Raw genomic sequence first — 18,997 nt, forward strand, 5'->3', positions numbered from 1 at the left:
GTTTCTATCGTAATTAGTTTAAATTAAAACAAATGATTTCAACTACTAACCTATAATTTATTTCATAATTATCAAGTGTCCCTGCTGCTAGGCTGCCTCTTCCTAGCTCTTTGGCAAGAGAGAATAGGCTTTTCTTGGGGCTTTTTTCGTCTATGCCCACTGCTGTTCGTGGGTTACGGGCTTCTTTAACACCCAGTCTGAGCTATATAGGAGGCAAAAAGAAGCTTCAGGGAACTCATCACCATGTTATTCCTTGAGTTCTGGGGTTCCCAGTTGGTCTGCCTTCTTCTCTCCCCTTTCAGAATCTTCTTATGTTTGTTTATATATAATGTCCAGGGTTTTTAACTGTGCTTAGTTGGAGAGATAGGTAGAAATGTGTTTTACTTCATCTTGTCCAGAGCCAGAATTCTAAGTTCCTTTTAAATCTACCACAAAAATAACATTTTGAGAAATTGTTATATAGAATAAGGCTTTAGGCCAGGGAATATTACTTTTTTTTTTTTTTTTAATAGGAATTTTATTTATTTATTTTTTTCCCCCAAAGCCCCAGTAGATAGTTGTATGTCATAGATGCACATCCTTCTAGTTGCTGTACGTGGGATGGGGCCTCAGCATGGCTGGAGAAGCGGTGCGTCGGTGCGTGCCTGGGATCCGAACCCCGGCCGCCAGCAGCGGAGTGCGCGCACTTAAACACTAAGCCACGGGGCTGGCCCTGGGGCATATTACCTTGGTTGAAAACTTGCATCATTTGTACATTGTGAAACTAAAACCTATCTCCCCAAAAGAAAAGCACTCAGCAAACAAACATTTTCTCTTTAATTTTAAGACTATGACAAAAGGACAGGCAGCGCTTTCAGGTCTCCCTTGTCAACAAAAAATCACACAGAGCATTTAAGTTGTCCGGTTTATTAATGGTGCCAAGGGCTTTGTTCTTTAAGTTCCTGTGCCCTGCCAAATGAAAAACGCGAAAAGCCAGACTGGAACACTTTGCCAGTCACTAGAGTACAATCTTGAAACCCTGGTATTCTGTTACTGAATCACTTTTCTAGAGTTTGACAAAAGTTAAGTAAGATAAATCTGATAATTTTTCCTGCAATGGTGCAGCTATTTGATCTCTGCCCAAAGGGTGACCCAAATAATGCTACAGGGACCTGGCTGTTCCCTATTGGGCTAACCTACTCAATAAGACTTGGGTACAGCTGCAGAGAAATGTCTGTCCCTGCTGAAACCGTGAAAGTAATTTTGCCTCTCAGTTGGTGCCGTTTGGTGGAACATGAACGTGTTAACAATTTGGAGACCAGGGGAATCCCTGATGGCTCAGAAAAATTGGAGCTGTTTCTAAAGAAATGCTCAGTTGGGACTTTGTTGAAGAAAAACAAATTCCATTTTTCCCCTAAAATGGAAATAACTTTATTGGTTTCTGATTATGAAAATATTACGTACTGTTGACCAAATGTAAGGAAATATGGAACAATGTGAAGAAAATAAGAATTAGAACTTTTTTTAACATTTTGATGAATATCCTTATTTTTTTTTTGGTATGCATAGATATTTTTTATATTTTTTAGAAAGAAGATCATGCTACATGCTCTTTAGTATCTTGTTTATTATATTTACTACATCATGGACATTCTAACATCAATTAATGTAGGTCTATACCATCATATCACAGTTAACCTAAAGGAATCCTTTAACCTGAAAAATTGTGCTTTATTGTTTGAGTTGGCGTATCTTTGATTACTAGTGATAGTCTTTTGTATTTCTTTATTTTGTGAATTTGCCAGTTCATATCATCTATTTTTTCCTCTGGGGTGTTCAGCTTGTTAATATTTATTTGTAAGAGCTCTTTATGTATTTACTCTGGGTCTTTCACATATAGTGAAAATGTTTCTTAACTTTATTGTTTATTTTTAAACTTTGTTCATAGTGTTTTTTTTCATTTAGACATGAAAAATTTTTACATAGTTATATTTTTCCTTTATAGTTTCTGCCTTTGGTAGTCAACGTGTGTTTCGACAATATATTTATAATAACTTAAAAACCAAAAATTTTTCTTTGCTTTTTCACTCAGTTTTTTCCGATTCTGGATGATGAGGCCCCTCGACAAGGCACTCTGTGCTTTGGTTAGTTCAGTGTTAGTAACATACTCTTGTCCCTCTATATTCCTTTTAAATTTGTAGTGAAATAGTATTTATCAACAATTTGTAAGTTCCATTTTGAGGTCAAGCCATGGATATCTTCTCTTCAACCTGAATTATAAAATCTAAAATTTATTTACTTCACTGAAAAATAATGTGGCTGTAGCTGGAAATGCTAACTTTATGAGGAAACAATTAAAAGTAATCAAAAGATTAATACAATAATATTAAAATAATACTGTGATATGCTCAATATTATGATATAATGTTGTAATTAAAATATAAAATATTAGAAACTCTAGTATTGCTTAATGTATGCCTCACCTGTTATACCTACTTATGAGCAATAATTATCGAAATGATTATTTTTGGTCATCCTAAAATGTAGGAATTTGACTACTTTTGTTTTGCCAGCTAGCACTTAATGTTGGAGTGATGAAATAGTGCTTTCAAATGTAAACGGGGCCGCCCCCATGGCTTAGTGGTTAAGTGCGCGCACTCCGCTACTGGCGGCCCGGGTTTGGATCCCGGGCACACACCGACACACCGCTTCTCTGGCCATGCTGAGGCCGCGTCCCACATACAGCAACTAGAAGGATGTGCAACTATGACATACAACTATCTACTGGGGCTTTGAGGGGAAAAAAAAAAGGAGGAGGATTGGCAATAGATGTTAGCTCAGAGCTGGTCTTCCTCAGCAAAAAGAGGAGGATTAGCATGGATGTTAGCTCAGGGCTGATCTTTCTCACCAAAAAAAAAAAAAAAAAAAAAAAATGAACTGGCAATTCCAGGCAGTGTGGATATTCCCCCACTGTCTCCTTGGTCTTGGATCTGTCCTGTAATTGGTCAGCTTCCAACAGTAATCTGCAAAATAGCACTTTGCACCAGGGCTGATTTTTCTGCTACTAATGTTTAATTGATTTAGTGGTTGCTGTAATTCTTAGAACAGTACATTTCAGTTTGTTGTAAAATTTTTCATATGGCACAGAAATATAAATAATTAAAACCCCACGTTTTTCTCTTTGGTTCCATTTCCAAGATGTAACCAGTTTTAATAGTATGGTGTGCCCTTCTAGGCATTTTCTATGCTTACACAGCATTTATGTATACAGAATTAGTAAATGACATACATTATTGTTTAGCAAGGAGTTTTTGTGGTCAGCAAATATACTGATACTTTGGGATCAGAAAGCCCTGTGCTGCTGAACGTTTTTACCAAAAAATATTTATGAAAGAAAATACCTGAAGGAAATGCATTACAAGGGTGAAAGTAATTAACTAAAAAGATGCTCTTAAAGAATACACACAACTGTCGTGTGAGAAATAGCACTGAGCTTCTGTGTGTTGTTTGTCATTCAAGGGTGCAACTGGAAACCGATTTGAAGATTGAGAAGGAATGGAGGCAGACTTTGCAGGAAGATCTTCAAAAGGAGAAAGATGCCTTATCTCATCTCAGAAATGAGACCCAACAAATCATTAGTCTTAAAAAAGTAAATGGTGGTAAAACTTTAAAAATTACATCTTGATGAAAGTTGTTATTTAAAAAGAGAATCAAACCATAATTTACGTTTATACCAAGGAAACAGAATATACTAATCATCTTTAAACTATGGTACGGAGATTAAATGAATGGAAAATAGTTGATAGTTGATAGAGCAGCTAGAAAGAGCTTTGGACATATAGTTTTGTTTTTTATAAAAAGCTAAAGGATATGTGTTCCTAATTAATGGTATGTGTATAATGTGGATTTTCATGTTTCTTTCTTTTAAATTGGATTTTCTTTTATTGTTTTGAAGGAGTTCCTTAACCTCCAGGATGAAAACCAGCAGTTGAAAAAAATATATCATGAACAGGAGCAAGCTCTTCAAGAACTTGGCAACAAACTTAGCGAGTAATTTCTCTTTTTTCCTTCAACTAAGTAGTCTTTGTGTTTTATAAAGGTATGAATGTGCCAAACCAAGTAGTTAGAAAAGTTTAAATGTAGAAAAGAAAGATATGACTATTAAAGAAAAACAAAACCAAACAAAAACTTAAAGATTAACAAATAAGACTGTAGGTTGGAGAGATTTTGTTAAAAGTTATGTTCACTTTAGTAGATCTTAGCTCTAAATGTTTTCCAGTATATAAAAGCTAAGACTCTTGTTTAATTTCTTCAACTCAGAGAATTCAGAAGTTCATTTAATATATTTTTCTCAGAATGACAAGTCAAATTTTCAAAATATCTGGAGAGATCTTTTTCAGACTATTTTGAGGAGGAGCCACCAATACTGTGAGAAGTGGAGGGTGTTTAATGCCATCTGGAATTAGGGCTCAACTTCATACTGTGTGGTTGGTTCTATTGCACTGAAATGTTATTGGGTTCCTATAAAGACAAGAAGCAGAAGTGGTTTTCTGTCTTACATTTTCCTCCTTGTTCTGTGTGGTTTGTGTTTTGGGTTAGCAGCTTCATCTCTGTGCCCTGATTGAACATATTGCCAAGTATCTGTGGTAAACTCTGGAAGGTTTAATTTAGTATTGAATGTACCACTGCCACATTTAAAAAAAAAGAATAATGTCACTTTTTTTAAATGCAGAAATATAAAAGAAAGCTACAATGACCATAATCCTATCACCTGAATAAATCCCTTTGATATTTTATATGGTTAGAAAATTCAAATAGCACAAAAAGGTATAAAATTAAAAAAAAAAAAATTGCTTCATTCCTCCCAAGTATCAATCTCTAAAAGTTAGCTAACCTCAGAACAAACCTATATGTGAGCATCTCATCATAAATATAAATATGATTAGTTTTATATATGTGCATATATGTCTTTTGTAAAAGTTAAACACAGTAGAAATCATAGTAGAATAGAGATTTAATCGCTAAAGATGCGATTCCATTAAGAAGTCATGAGACCAGTTTCCACGGGCATAGGAAGGAGTAGTTCACTAGAACCACAAAAGGAAATATCAGCTCTCAAAAAGATAAAACTGTTTTTGTTTCTATAAATTCAAATAACAATTTGTATTGTGATTCTAATAAGCAAGATTTTGATTTTAATCTGGCATCCATTTGTTGAGCACTTTGAGCTAACCCCTATGCTAAGTGCTTATTACTTTATTTCCCATTTATTCATTTGACAAATACTTTTTGAGTCTCTACCATGTGCCAGGCACTAGTCTAAGTGCTAGGGACTCAACAGTGAACAATCTCACAACAAAAAATAATATATTTATTTATTAAGATCATAAAGGTTAAATATTAAAACAAATTAGAATAGTAAAACAAGGGACATGTATTACTTTTCACCTGTTTCCCACTTAATGCTAGAGACATTATAGTTGTGTTAAAGGCATGATCATTTGAATGTCCAGAGACCTGAATTCAGACTTGTTTTTTCCTTGTTCCTTTAATCTGGTTCATTGTGTCTCAGATTTTAGTTTGCATGAAAATTACCGCTCAAGATTGCATGTACTCCACAGTCCTGTACTGAACTCTGTGGGCTATTTAAGGAATTTTCAAGGGTTATTTTGACTACTGAATTTTCTCCTTGTATGCTGGCTACATACCTGATCCTTGGGTAGCTCTACTGTATGCATGTTCTTCTGAAGTTTGTGGGGTTTTTTTTTTTAATCAAAAATACGTTAGAGATTTTTCCATATCAGTATATAAAGATATTCCATAGGATGGCTGTGCTATAATTTAAACTATTTTTAATTTTTTTCTTTTATAACCAGTACTGCTGTGAACATTCTTGTATGTGCATGTTGATATATCTTGGTATACTTTAATGGGTATATCTAGAGAGTTCCTAGAGGTGGTTGCTGGGCCAAAAAGAATGTGCTTTAAAAATTTTTGATAGTGCCAAATTACCCTCCACCTCTGGTGTTAGACCCCCTCCAGTAGTAGGGAGAGAGTGCCTGTTTTTGCCAGTCTGATAGTTGAAATCTTGTTTTGATTTGTATTTTTTTAAACATGAGCAGGGTTGAGCATCTGTATTTATTTGTGTTCCGTTTGTATTTGTAGTTTATTTCCTGTAAACTGCCTGTTCATATCCTTTGCACGTTTTTTGGATGGATTGCTCATCGTTTTCCTTTTTTTGTGTATGTGAGGAAGATCAGCCCTGAGCTAACATCTGCCAATCCTCCTCTTTTTGCTGAGGAAGAATGGCCCTGGACTAACATCCATGCCCATCTTCCTCTACTTTATATGGGACGCTGCCACAGCATGGGTTGACAAGTGGTACGTTGGGGCATGCCTGGGATCCGAACCAGCGAACCCCGGGCCGCCGCAGCAGAGCGCGCGCATTTAACCGCTTGCGCCACCAGGCCAGCCCCTGCTCATTGTTTTCTTATGGGATCTTCATAAATTAATTATTATACACAGTGTACACCTTTTTTCCCCAGTTTGTCATTTTTCTTTTTACTTCGTTTATGATACATATGTTTTTCCTTGCTAGTGTTTGAATTTTTGTGGTGCAGATTTATTGGTTTTCCGTTACTGCTTCTGAGACCATAGTCTCTGAGACATGAGTAGTGCCAATTTTGAGTCAGGACATATTTTATCCTTTCTCAACTCTAGTTCTCTTCTGCAGTGACAAGAATTTAATCAGGGCTGCAGAAGGGACCAGTGGCCCCTGTGAGTTTTCATAGACTGTACCAGTTTATCTGCTGAACCGCTTTTACTCCTTCTCTTCATCCTCCTACTCCTATGATGATGTTATCAGATTGAAATTAAGTAAAAACAAATTCCTCCCTAATACACAGGATGGTGAATATCTCTTTAAAAATTTGTTGATGATGAGAGACTGAGGTGGGACTAATACTTTTTAACCTTTACTCCTAATTTACCAGAATTGGCTTTAAAAGGTTTTAATGTAGACCATTTAGGTGTTATTTAAAATGGGGCGTGGGAGAGGGAAGGTCATGTAGAATAGTATGAAACATTTAATTTTGTTAAAAGGGATAGATCATTTTGTTAAAAGAATAGTTTTTAAATTTACCATTTGAGATCTGCATTTTCAAGTTATGACTAAATTTAAAAATTAGTATTCATTAATATCACTCACAAGAATAAGTATTCCTCTGCCGTTTACCAGCTGTGTGACTTAGGGTCATTTATTTAACTTTTTTAAGCTCATTTCTCCATTTGTAAATTAGAGAATTATAAAATCCCCAAAGGATTCTTTTTCTAATTAACTGAGAATAAATATGTGAACCTAGCACAGTGCCTTTCCTCATTGCAATTGGAGTATCAGTTTTCTTGTCTGTAAGATGAGCAAGTTGGATCTGAAAATTACTCTCCAGTGCTTATGTTGTGAACCTGCGGTTTTAAATGTAAATGATTAATTTTAGTTAGAAAAATACTTTTGATAATGACATATTTTTACTCTTATTCGTTTCTTATTGAAGGATTCTTATAAAGAGAATTTTTGATAGATTTTGAAGGACTTTACATATTATTTATTCTTCTGAATAAATTGTAGTGGGTAGACTAATTTGAGGATTAAAAAAATGAAACTTGAATTATCCATATTTGAAGAAAACATGAAACATATGAAATATTAGGATGGAATATTCAAGGAAGAGAATCTAGACTGCTTAATATATCCATATTATAATGACTAACATTTTAAAATACATGAAGGATGATAACCAGTTTTTCCCTTATCCTCCTTGAGGCTTAAATTCCAAGAATTTTTAGTTTAGAAAAAGAAATCATGGGGCCGGCCCTGTGGCGTAGTGGTTAAGTGCGCGTACTCTGCTGCTGGCGGCCCGGGTTCAGATCCCAGGTGCGCACCGATGCACCGCTTGTCAGGCCATGCTGTGGCAGCGTCCCATATAAAAAGTAGAGGAAGATGGGCACAGGTGTTAGCCCAGGGCCAGTCTTCCTCAGCAAAAAGAGGAGAGTTGGCATGGATGTTAGCTCAGAGCTGATCTTCCTCACCAAAAAAAAAAAAAAGAAATCACCAGCACTGTTTTTTTTTTTTTTAAAGGTAATCTTCTTTTTTATTTATTTATTTTTTCCCCCAAAGCCCCCGTAGATAGCTGTACGTCATAGTTGCACATCCTTCTAGTTGCTGTATGTGGGACGCGGCCTCAGCATGGCCAGAGAAGCGGTGCGTTGGTGCGCACCCGGGATCCGAACCCGGGCCGCCAGCAGCGGAGCGTGCACACTTAACCGCTAAGCCATGGGGCCGGCCCCCACCAGCACTCTTCTAAAGGTAGTATCTGTAAATGTGATTCTTTCCATATAAAGAAAGTTACACATTTTTTCCCTCGAAAGCAGGGGTTTCAGGATTATCAGAGGCTTGTATTATATATGGATGTTTTCCTGTAGCATCATTGTATCATAGTTATCATGTTCTCATGTTTTATTTTGATCCTTCTCTATGCTATTTTCATGCCATAGTCATATATTTTCATACACTTTATTTACAAGTGACTAAACCTCATCAAGCCTCACTTTCTTCATCTTTAAAGTAGATTTTTTTGAAGATTAAGTGAGATTATGCATGGAAAGATTATAGCATAGTGTCTGGCACACCATAATTATGCCTGTAATAAATGATAGCTATTGTTAATATTGTCATAACCACATGAAAATACCAATATTCTTTCCTTAAAAAAGCAATTTTTATATTTAAAAAGTACATTTTTGTTTTAGGACATTTAGAAAATATAGGAAAATACATAATCCCACTAACCAAAGATCATTAGAATCATGTAGTATATACAATTTTATATCTATAAAAACGGATACCTAACATTACTAAATGTTCTATATTTAAATATGTGTACTGAATTTTGGACGTATTGTAATCTTTTTAGATCAAAACTTAAAATAGAAGATATAAAAGAAGCCAACAAAGCATTGCAGGTGAGTAGAAAGTGTTTTTTTTTTTTTTTTTATAATTTTATTTATTTATTTTTTCCCCCAAAGCCCCAGTAGATAGTTGTACGTCATAGTTGCACATCCCTCTAGTTGCTGTATGTGGGAGGCGGCCTCAGCATGGCTGGAGAAGCGGTGTGTTGGTGCGCGCCCGCGATCCGAACCCGGGCCGCCAGCAGCGGAGCGCACGCACTTAACCGCTAAGCCACGGGGCGGCCCTAGAAAGTGTTTTCTTCAAGTAGGAAGGTATAGATAGATGTGAAAGTCTCCAATAGAAAGTAAAGCCCTATATAAATCTAAGGTATTATTATTGAATCCCAGGATGTATTGAGGCAGAAGTACTGAATGGGGATCTTGGATGATGGGGATTCAGCTCTTCCTTATACCTTTAGAATCACATTATTAATAATATTCATGTTGGAAATGACCTTGGAAATAATTTTGTCCACTTTCCTAGAAGATGTGGCATGATAGAGTGAAATTGCCTTTGAATTTGAGAATCCTTGAGTTCCTATGGCAGTCTATTATTTATTAGTTTTTGTCCTTCAGCAAGTCACATATCCTGATGGAGTCTCAGTTTCCTCTTCTGAAATGGGCTTATGATTTTGCATAGGGTTACTTTGAATATTGAGTAGGTTAACATGTGAAAGTGATTGGTACAGTTTATCAGTATATGGTTCTGAATGTGTCTGGATGCAAGAATCCCTTCTACAGCGTAAGAGAAAATACAGTCTCTTTGTGAGTACTTCAGTGACAGATGGCTTCCTACTGCACAAGCTACCCATTTCATTTCTTATCAGAGTGGTACATGAAAACAATTTAAAAAGTCAAATAGGTGCTAGAAAGACTTAAAAAAAATAATGGTAGCAGTCTCGTGTTCTTCACCCCATTGTCCCTTATCCACTCCAGCTTCTGCCACCTGAAGGGAGCTACTTTCAATTCTTTTAGTTGTTTCTTTGGGCACTTATTCTTCTATTTCTAAATAATATGCAGTACGTCTATACTCTTTGCTCTTTATTCAAGACCTGTCTCTTTTAGACCTATCTATTGCCTGGTCAACATGGTGGACGAGGAGTTGTGTTCAGTCTCACCCTGGTCGGTCTTCTTGTCACTGTCCTCCCAGCATAATTAAGTAAAGGTTTTTGTGGAATTCATTTACTGTATATTCTTTATTACGACTATTTAAATATTGTTCTTTGCTGAGCCAGGTAGTTTACAGTGATTATATTTTCTTTCTTGAACTACTTTTTATTGCCTCTGGAGTTAATAGTTCCCCCTTTTTTTTTTTTTTAAGTTTAGTTGTATTTGACCATCTCAGTTTTCTTATACCTTCAAACACCTGTATAAAATGCTTCTTGATAAAAGTTTTTCACATGGTAAAATGAATCAGGTAATTGATTAGTTCTTTCATGTTTCCTTGGAGTCATCCCTCCTGGAGTTCTCTGCTCTCCTGCTCCTTTCTGGTCTCGTCACCTCTGTCCTGACATTACCCTTTGCTGCATTCTTAGAATTCCCTTTATCTTTCTCATGTGGTAGAGTCTGGAGCCCATAACTTCTTTCTTGGTTTACTTCCTTGTTGAGGGCAATGCATCCTTTAGTAGCTTCCTGGAAAATGGTGAATGAAGATAAAGATTTTAAGAATTTGCACATCAGCATATACCTTTATTCTGCTCTCACACTTTTTTAGAAGATGTGTAGGAATGTCTGCCCAACTGTCATTATTCAAACTCTGTAAAATATTTTTCATTGTTAAATATGTCATGTATACAAGAACACACACACAGTCCATCTTAAAAACACTGGCGTACTCTCTGCTTTAGCGTATAATAGAACATGTATGCTCCCTGATTGCATTCTCCTCCCTATAGTAACAACCCGCTATTTTGTATTAATAATTATGTTGTTTTTCTTTATAGTTTTATCATTTATGACTATATTTAACACAGTATTATCTAGATTTCTCTGTTTTTAAATGTATGCAAATGGATTCATATGTGACTTGATTTTCTGTTGTTTGTCCTTGCTATTGACCAGTTGATGGGTCTGGGACAGCTTGTCCTACAGAGTTTCTCACATTCTGGATTTTATCTGATTGCTTGTTCATAGTATTCTTAAACTTGTTTCTCTATCCCTTTATTGCCTATAAACTGTAAGTTAAATCTAAAGACTTGGTTAGATTCAGGTGCAACTTTCTGTGAGACTTTTTATTTCTACTGTCATATTTTTAATATTCAGCAGGCTCTTATTTGCTCATTTTTACTTTTTAAAGTAGCATCCTGTTATTTTATCTCTGAGGATATTCATTATAGTTTCTATAAGTTTTCTTTTGCTACTACCATTCTGTGTTTCTTCTGAATTCCATTCTTGGGGTGTTTCTTAGGTTGAGGTACCTCATACCCAAGTCATTCCTCAAATGTTGGATAATCCTCCAATTTCAATAAAAGGTACAAAAAATCTTTATGGAAGCCCTGTGTGTGTTGGTTGGGTGAATGGGGGTGGGTTGTTATAGAGTGGTAAGCCTTACCATATTGAAATCTATTAGCTAGCAGACTTTTGGGTACCCTCTTGAAATAATGTTAGTATCTACAGGACTTTTCCCTGGGGCAGTTGAGTTTCTCCAGAGAAGGATCCTCTAACATCATGTCTGAGAGGTATAAGTTGGGTGGCTGACATTCTGGAACTGGGCACAAGAAAATAGCCATTTGCAGAGCAATAGCTTGCTCCCTTCTAGTCTTGGCTCTGCTTGTAAACAGCTGTTTCCTTGAGGAAGCAACTTCAACTCTCTGGACCTCAAGTTTTCTTATCTGTAAGATTAGAGCTGTAGGTGCTGATCTCTGAGGTGTCTTCCAACTGACAGAGTACGCTGACCCTACAGTATAGCTTTTCTCTTTGGAAGAGGTGCGGGATAAGTTCAGTCAAATTAAAATAAGTCTGGAAGGCCAGCCCTGATGTCAGAAAGGTTATTCTGAACCTAATGATGCTGCTTGGAAATCTGCTTCACAGCAGGCTCTCCATCCTTTACAGGTGAAACTGGGCAGGAAACAAAGCTGCTTCCACTAGGTGGCTTTGGGACATTTGGCAGATCACTTTCCTTATTATGGTGTTTATCAGTTTGGACTGGATTACCTTTAAGTTCCCATCTTGCTTTAAAAAAAATTTCACAGTTCCAGTCATCTTATTCTTTGCTGGTGTTAGTCTGGTATGAGCTATCTACTTTTTTTGTGTGTATGTGAGGAAGATTAGCCCTGAGCTAACATCTGTTGCCAATCCTCTTTTTGCTGAGGAAGACTGGCCCTGGGCTAACATCCGTGCCCATCTTCCTCTACTTTATATGTGGGACATCTTCCCCAGCAGGGCTTGATAAGTGGTGCATAGGTCCGCTCCTGGGATCTGAACCTGGGAACCCCGGGCCGCCAAAGCAGAGCGTGTGAACTTAACCACTGCGCCACTTGGCCAGCCCCGTACTTTTATTTTTTTAAAGCCTTCACTTGTCACAATCCTGTGTTCTAAGGAGCATTAGACTGCCTCAGGTGCAGTAACTCAACACCGTTTGTCTTACCTCTGCTATGTGAGATACTAAGTGCTAGTTATTATGACTGTCTGTAAAACAAAAATACCTGAAATTAACCTTATGATCTTGACCTGTGAATGCTTAGTCTTTTCTTTCATCTTTCTTTTCTCAAAGAATTCTGCTGTCAGATAGACAAGGCTTTTAAGAAAACTCAGGTTTTGGGGAACGTATCTGTGGGTTTTTTTTGCTTGGAGAATTTTTCTTTCATTAGGTGATAAAGGTCCCTATGCCTCAGAGGTGGTTTATAGATGGCACTTGCTCCATTTCCCAAGTTGGATTCAGTTATACTTGGGTCTTTGGAAGCAGCAGCAATGTGGCTTACTCCTGGCTGTTTAAAAAGGAACATGTGAGAGCCAGCCCTGATGGCCTCGCGGTTCAAGTTCAGTGCACTGCACTTGGGCAGCCCAGGTTCAGTTCCCAGGGTTGGTACCACACCACTTGTCTGTCAGTAGCCATGCTGTGGCAGCAGTTCACATAGAAGATCCGGAAGAACTTACAACTATGCACGACTATGTATTGGGGCTTTGGTGAGGCGGGAGAAGGAAGGAAAAAGGAGGAAGATTGGTGACAGATGTTAGCTTAGGGCGAATCTTTCCCTGCGAAAAATGAAAATTAAAAATTAAAAAGGAACATGTGATGAGATTAATCAGGAGCATTGGGGACTCTACCTTCACCTGGGTCTTTGTATTATAAAACTGGCACCATCTAATAAAGCTGCTTTCATAGATAAAAAATGTTCCTTCTAGCAAAGATCTTGGTTGGTTAAGAATGGGTCAAGTTTGGGGCTGGCCCAGGGTTTGCTGGTTCAGATCCTGGCTGCAGACCTACTTGCCACTCATCAAGCCATGCTGAGGTGGTGTCCTACATAGAAGAACTAGAAGGACCTACAACTAGGATATACAACTGTGTACTGGGGGCTTTGGGGAGAAAAAAAAAAGGAAGATTGGCAACAGATGTTATCTCAGGGCCAAGCTTCCTCAAAATAAAAAAAAGAACAGTCAAGTTATAAATTTTAGGTATCAAGTTAACTCCTGCTTGTTTAAGACTACTTACATATTCTACTAAAGTTTACACAGGAGCTGTTAAATTTGTGAGTTATAGAACTTGAGGGACATTAATAGCCATGTAAAACTGAAATTTTACTTAAAATAATGAACTCAAACATCTGATTTCCAAAATCTCTTCAAATTTTAGGGACTTGCTGCATATAAGGTATACATAATGCCAAACTCGTATGCATTTAACATCTTGAAAATTTATCCCTAAATGTTGGATTAGATAATCTTTAAGATTCTTTCCTTAAAGAGAATTTCCATCAAAAATAGATTTTTTAATTGATGTCATAATAGTTTATCACATTGTGAAATTTCAGTTGTATGTTATTACTTGTCAGTCACCATATATATGTGCCCCTTTACCCATGCCCACCACCCAACCCCCTTCCCCTCTGGTAACCACTAATAAGTTCTCTTTGTCCATGTATATGTTTATCTTCCACGTATAAGTGAAATCATATGATGTTTGTCTTTCTCTGTCTGGCTTATCTCACTTAACATAATACCTTCAGGTTCCATCCATGTTGTTGCAGATGGGATGATTTTGTCTTTTTTTAATGGCTGACTAGTATTCCATTGTATGTACTTATATATATATATACCACATTTTCTTTATCCATTCATCAGTCGATAGGCACTTGGGTTGCTTCCACATCTCGGCTATAGTGAATAATGCTGCAGTGAACATAGGGGTGCATAAGTCTCTTTGAATTGTTGGTTTCAAGTTCTTGGGACAAATACCCAGTAGTGAAATAGCTGGGTCGTATGGTATTTCGATTTTTAATTTTTTGAGAAATCTCCATACTGTTTTCCATAGTGGCTGTACCAGTTTGCATTCCCACGAGCAGTGTATGAGGGTTCCCTTTTCTCCACATCCTCTCCAACATTTGTTGTTTTTTGTCTTGGTAATTATAGCTAACAGGTGTAAGGTGACATCTCATTGTAGTTTTGATTTGCATTTCCCTGATGATTAGTGATGTTGAACATCTTTTCATGTGCCTGTTGGCCATCCGTACATCTTCTTTGGAAAAATGTATGTTCATATCCTCTGCCCATTTTTTGATCACGTTGTTTGTTTTTTTCTTGTTGAGTTGTGTGAGTTCATTATATATTTTGGAAATTAACCCCTTGTTGGATATATGATTCGCAGATATTTTCTCCCAGTTGGTGGGTTGTCTTTTCGTTTTGTTCCTGGTTTCCTTTGCCTTGCAGAAGCTCTTTAGTCTGATGAAGTGCCACTTGTTTACTTTTTCGTTTCCATTGCCTGAGTAGACATTGTATTCGAAAAGATCCTTCTAAGACCGATGTCAAAGAGTGTACTGCCTATTTTTCTTCTGGGACTTTTATGATTTCACATCTTACCTTCAATCTTTAATCCATTTTTAGTTAATTTTTGTGTATGGTGAAAGATAATGGTCTACGTTCATTCTTTTGCATGTGGCTGTCTAGTTTTCCCAACACCATTTATTGAAGAGACTTTCCTTTCTCCATTGTATGTTCTTAGCTCCTTTGTTGAAGATTAGCTGTCCGTAGATATGTGGTTTTATTTCTGGGCTTTCAATTCTGTTCCATTGATCTGTGTGTCTGTTTTTGTACCAGTACCATGCTGTTTTGATTACTGTAGCTTTGTAGTATATGTTGAAGTCAGGGATTGTGATGCCTCCAGCTTTGTTCTTTTTTCTCAGGATTGCTTTAGCTATTCAGGGTCTTTTGTTGCCCCATATGAATTTTAGGATTCTTTGTTCTATTTCTGTGAAGAATGTCATTGGGATTCTGATTGGGATTGCATTAAATCTGTAGATTGCTTTAGGGAGTATGGACATTTTAATTATGTTTATTCTTCCAATCCATGTGCATGGAATATCTTTCCATGTCTTGATGTCATCGTCCATTTCTTTCAATAATGTCTTATAGTTTTCAGTGTATAGGTCTTTTCCCTCCCTGGTTAAGTTTATTCCTGGATATTTTATTCTTTTTGTTGCAATTGTAAATGGGATTGTATTCTTGAGTTCTCTTTCTGTTAGTTCTTTATTAGAGTATAGAAATGCAACTGATTTTTGTAAGTTGATTTTGTACCCTGCAACTTTGCTGTAGTTGTTGATTATTTCTAATAGTTTTCTGATGGATTCTTTAGGGTTTTCTATACATAAAATCATATCGTTTGCAAACAGCGAGAGCTTCACTTCCTCCTTGCCAATTTGGATACTTTTTATTTCTTTTTCTTGCCTAATTGCTCTGGCCAAAACCTCCAGTACTATGTTGAATAAGATTGGCATGAGTGGGCATCCTTGTCTTGTTCCTGTTCTCAAAGGGATGGCTTTCAGTTTTTCCCTGTTGAGTATGACATTGACTGTGGGTTTGTCATATAAGGCCTTTATTATGTTGAGGTACTTTCCTTCTATACCCATTTTATTGAGAGTTTTTATCATAAATGAATGTCGGATGTTGTCAAATGCTTTCTCAGCATCTATTGAGATGATCGTGTGGTTTTTACTTCTCATTTTGTTCATGTGGATTGATTTGTGGATGATGAACCATCCCAGTGTCCCTGATATAAATCCCACTTGATCATGGTGTATGATCCTTTTGATGTATTCAGTTTGCCAATATTTTGTTGAGGATTTTTGCATCAGTAATAAATTTTTTTATTTTTAGAAACATTTTATCATAGAAAGTTCAAACATACACAATTGTACAGAGAAGAGTGAAGTGGACCACTACTCAGTTTCAGTATTTATCAATATATGGCCAATCTTGTTTTATTTATATTGAACCCATATCTCTTCTCCATCACCCCAATTATTTTGAAGCAAATTCCACACTACTTCTTTTACAAGTATTTTAGTACATCTCTCTCAAAGAAAAGAACTTATTTTCGATTCTTCAACTATGTGTATATTCCTATAAAATGTTCTTGGTCAAAAATGTTTTCACATGTAATTATTAGCATCAGCAATTTGAGTATTAATATTCACACTTTTCCTCCTACTAGGGACTGGTTTGGTTGAAAGACAAAGATGCAACACATTGTAAACTTTGTGAAAAGGAATTCTCACTGTCTAAGAGAAAGGTAAATGAGGTAGGAAGTGAGTCCAAAAGTTTTGGTGCATCTATGGCTTCTAATTTTATTCATAAAGTTTTTTCTCTGATTTTTCTGTTTAATAGCACCACTGTAGAAACTGTGGGGAAATTTTCTGTAATGCTTGCTCTGACAATGAACTGCCTTTGCCTTCTTCACCGAAGCCAGTACGGGTTTGTGATTCCTGTCATGCATTGCTGATTCAGAGATGCTCATCTAACTTGCCATAAGACTCCAGAATTAAATTGTTATGTATGACAGTACATACCTACAATGAATGTTATGTATGAACGTGTGTATGCAATGTATTCAGACAGCCCTTCTTAAGCAGCTTTCAGACAGTATTGGTACCAGTTTTATATTCCACATATTCAACCCATGGGAATTAGAAGTTGCATAATTTGATATTTCCTTCCCCATTGTTACTCAAAAAGAATTTTCAACGGGGCATGCTTTAAAATAACTTTAGCCTAGTTAGTAATTGACGTAATAATCATCTTAATGCCACTGAAAGGCCAGAGAGCATAGCTAACACACATTTGCCTTATTTTGTAAAGGCCTTTTGAAAAATAGGGCTTCAGATTGTTTTATTCTCCAGCTTGTCATGTTGATATTTGATGGTGCCTGTAATTTTCTTAACGCACTTTAAAGCTTCTTAGTTTTCAGAGAAAGGTTGGAAATGCATAGAACTATTTACAAGTTTTATTATTCCAATTCAACAGATTTTTCATTAGCTTGGTAAGATGTCAACCTATTTATTTTCCCTTTCTCGCCCCCTTCTTTTGCCCATTTTGCATTAGAAAAGACCAATATTTTATCCTATAAAATTTCCTTTTGGTCTTCCTCCTCTCTCTAAAATCAGTGTTGTACTTGCTGATGTAGTCATGCATCACTTAACGACATGAATACGTTCTGAGAAATGTCATCAGACAATTTCATTGTCATGCAAACATCAGTTGTACTTAGGCCAACCTAGATGGTATAGCCTGCTACACACATAGGCTGTATGGTACTAATCTTATGGGACCGCCATAAGATACACAGTCTATCATTGACAGGAAGGGAGTCCAAAAGTTTTGGTGCATCTGTGGCTTCTAATTTTATTCATGTGCTGTTATGCGGTACATGACAATACCTTTCAGATACAGTGGGTTAAAGAGGTATTCTTTTGCCTCAACTTTTTCCTTCTTATTTTGAAAGGAAGTTAAACCATCATCCTTTTACCCTAAGTTACTTTGTGGATCTTTCCAAATACCATCTGACTTGATAAATTGCTAACTTTCTTTAGGGAGAGCTCATACCCCTTTTGAAAATTGAAAACAATTTGGAAACCTAAGTCCTTCCCCAGAAAATATGTGTATAACAACAGGGGATTACAAGGGCCTACTCTGTGGCATAGCAGTTAAGTGCGTGTCCTCCGCTGCTGGTGGCCCTGGTTTGGATCCCAGGCATGCACCAATGCATTGCTTGTCGGGCCGTGCTGTGGCAGCGTCCCATATAAAGTAGAGGAAGATGGGCACGGATGTTAGCCCAGGGCCCGTCTTCCTCAGCAAAAACAGGATTGGCATGGATGTTAGCTCAGGGCTGATCTTCCTCACCAAAAAAAAAAAAAACAACAAAAAAACAAAAAACCCAGGGGATTACAGGCTGATTGATGCTCCTCTAAGCATTAAAAGAGAAATCTAAAATGCAGTTAAAGGCCGGCCCCAAGGCATAGCAGTTAAGTGTGCGCGCTCCGCTGCTGGCGGCCCAGGTTTGGATCCCGGGTTCGCACTGATGCACTGCTTGTCAGGCCATGCTGTGGTGGCGTCCCACATAAAGTGGAGGAAGATTGGCACAGATGTTAGCTCAGGGCTGATATTCCTCACAAAAAAAAAAAGGCAGTTAAACTTTGCCTATATGACAGACTTCAGTAATTTAGGAAATTTTGTATTACATTTCCATTCCAGTAACTTTTAGGAAGTGTTACATTGTAGTGGTCTACCACTGCAGTATATATACAGAGTAAAAAATTCACCAAATACTGAGCACCTCTAAGCCAGGGTCTTGAAGAGATGAAGATGTGGTCTCAACCCTGCCATGAAAAACACTTAACTATTTCAAGCATGACTCACTAGTTAACACTAATCCTGTTATATTGCTTATAGCATACCAAGAATTTAATCTGTAAAAACTAAGTTACCTTTGTATAATTCATCATTTGAATAACATCACTACTTGGGATCCTACATTGTTTTTGTATTTGTCAAATTTCAGCCATGCACTTTAAGTTTGTGAACCTTT

The 18,997-nt window shown here is 36.9% G+C and overlaps 1 protein-coding gene across 7 annotated transcripts in view; it reads left to right on the plus strand.

Moving 5' to 3' along the window:
• Positions 1-18,331, plus strand: part of RUFY2 (RUN and FYVE domain containing 2) — a 42,341-nt gene extending 24,010 nt beyond the window's left edge. For 3 of the 7 annotated variants that reach the window (XM_058543332.1, XM_058543328.1, XM_058543327.1), the window contains 5 exons: positions 3,499-3,628; positions 3,935-4,029; positions 8,949-8,997; positions 16,628-16,714; positions 16,801-18,331. In XM_058543332.1, the coding sequence (XP_058399315.1) occupies positions 3,499-3,628; positions 3,935-4,029; positions 8,949-8,997; positions 16,628-16,714; positions 16,801-16,944 (505 nt within the window). In that variant the 3' untranslated portion in view covers positions 16,945-18,331. Of the gene's footprint in view, positions 1-3,498; positions 3,629-3,934; positions 4,030-8,948; positions 8,998-10,590; positions 13,903-16,627; positions 16,715-16,800 lie in introns of those variants that run through there. The other 4 variants (XM_058543329.1, XM_058543326.1, XM_058543330.1 and 1 more) reach the window with 3 other exon arrangements.
• Positions 18,332-18,997: the final 666 nt, after the last annotated feature.

This window comes from Diceros bicornis, chromosome 6, assembly GCF_020826845.1.
Source record: "Diceros bicornis minor isolate mBicDic1 chromosome 6, mDicBic1.mat.cur, whole genome shotgun sequence".
Lineage (NCBI taxonomy): Eukaryota > Metazoa > Chordata > Mammalia > Perissodactyla > Rhinocerotidae > Diceros > Diceros bicornis.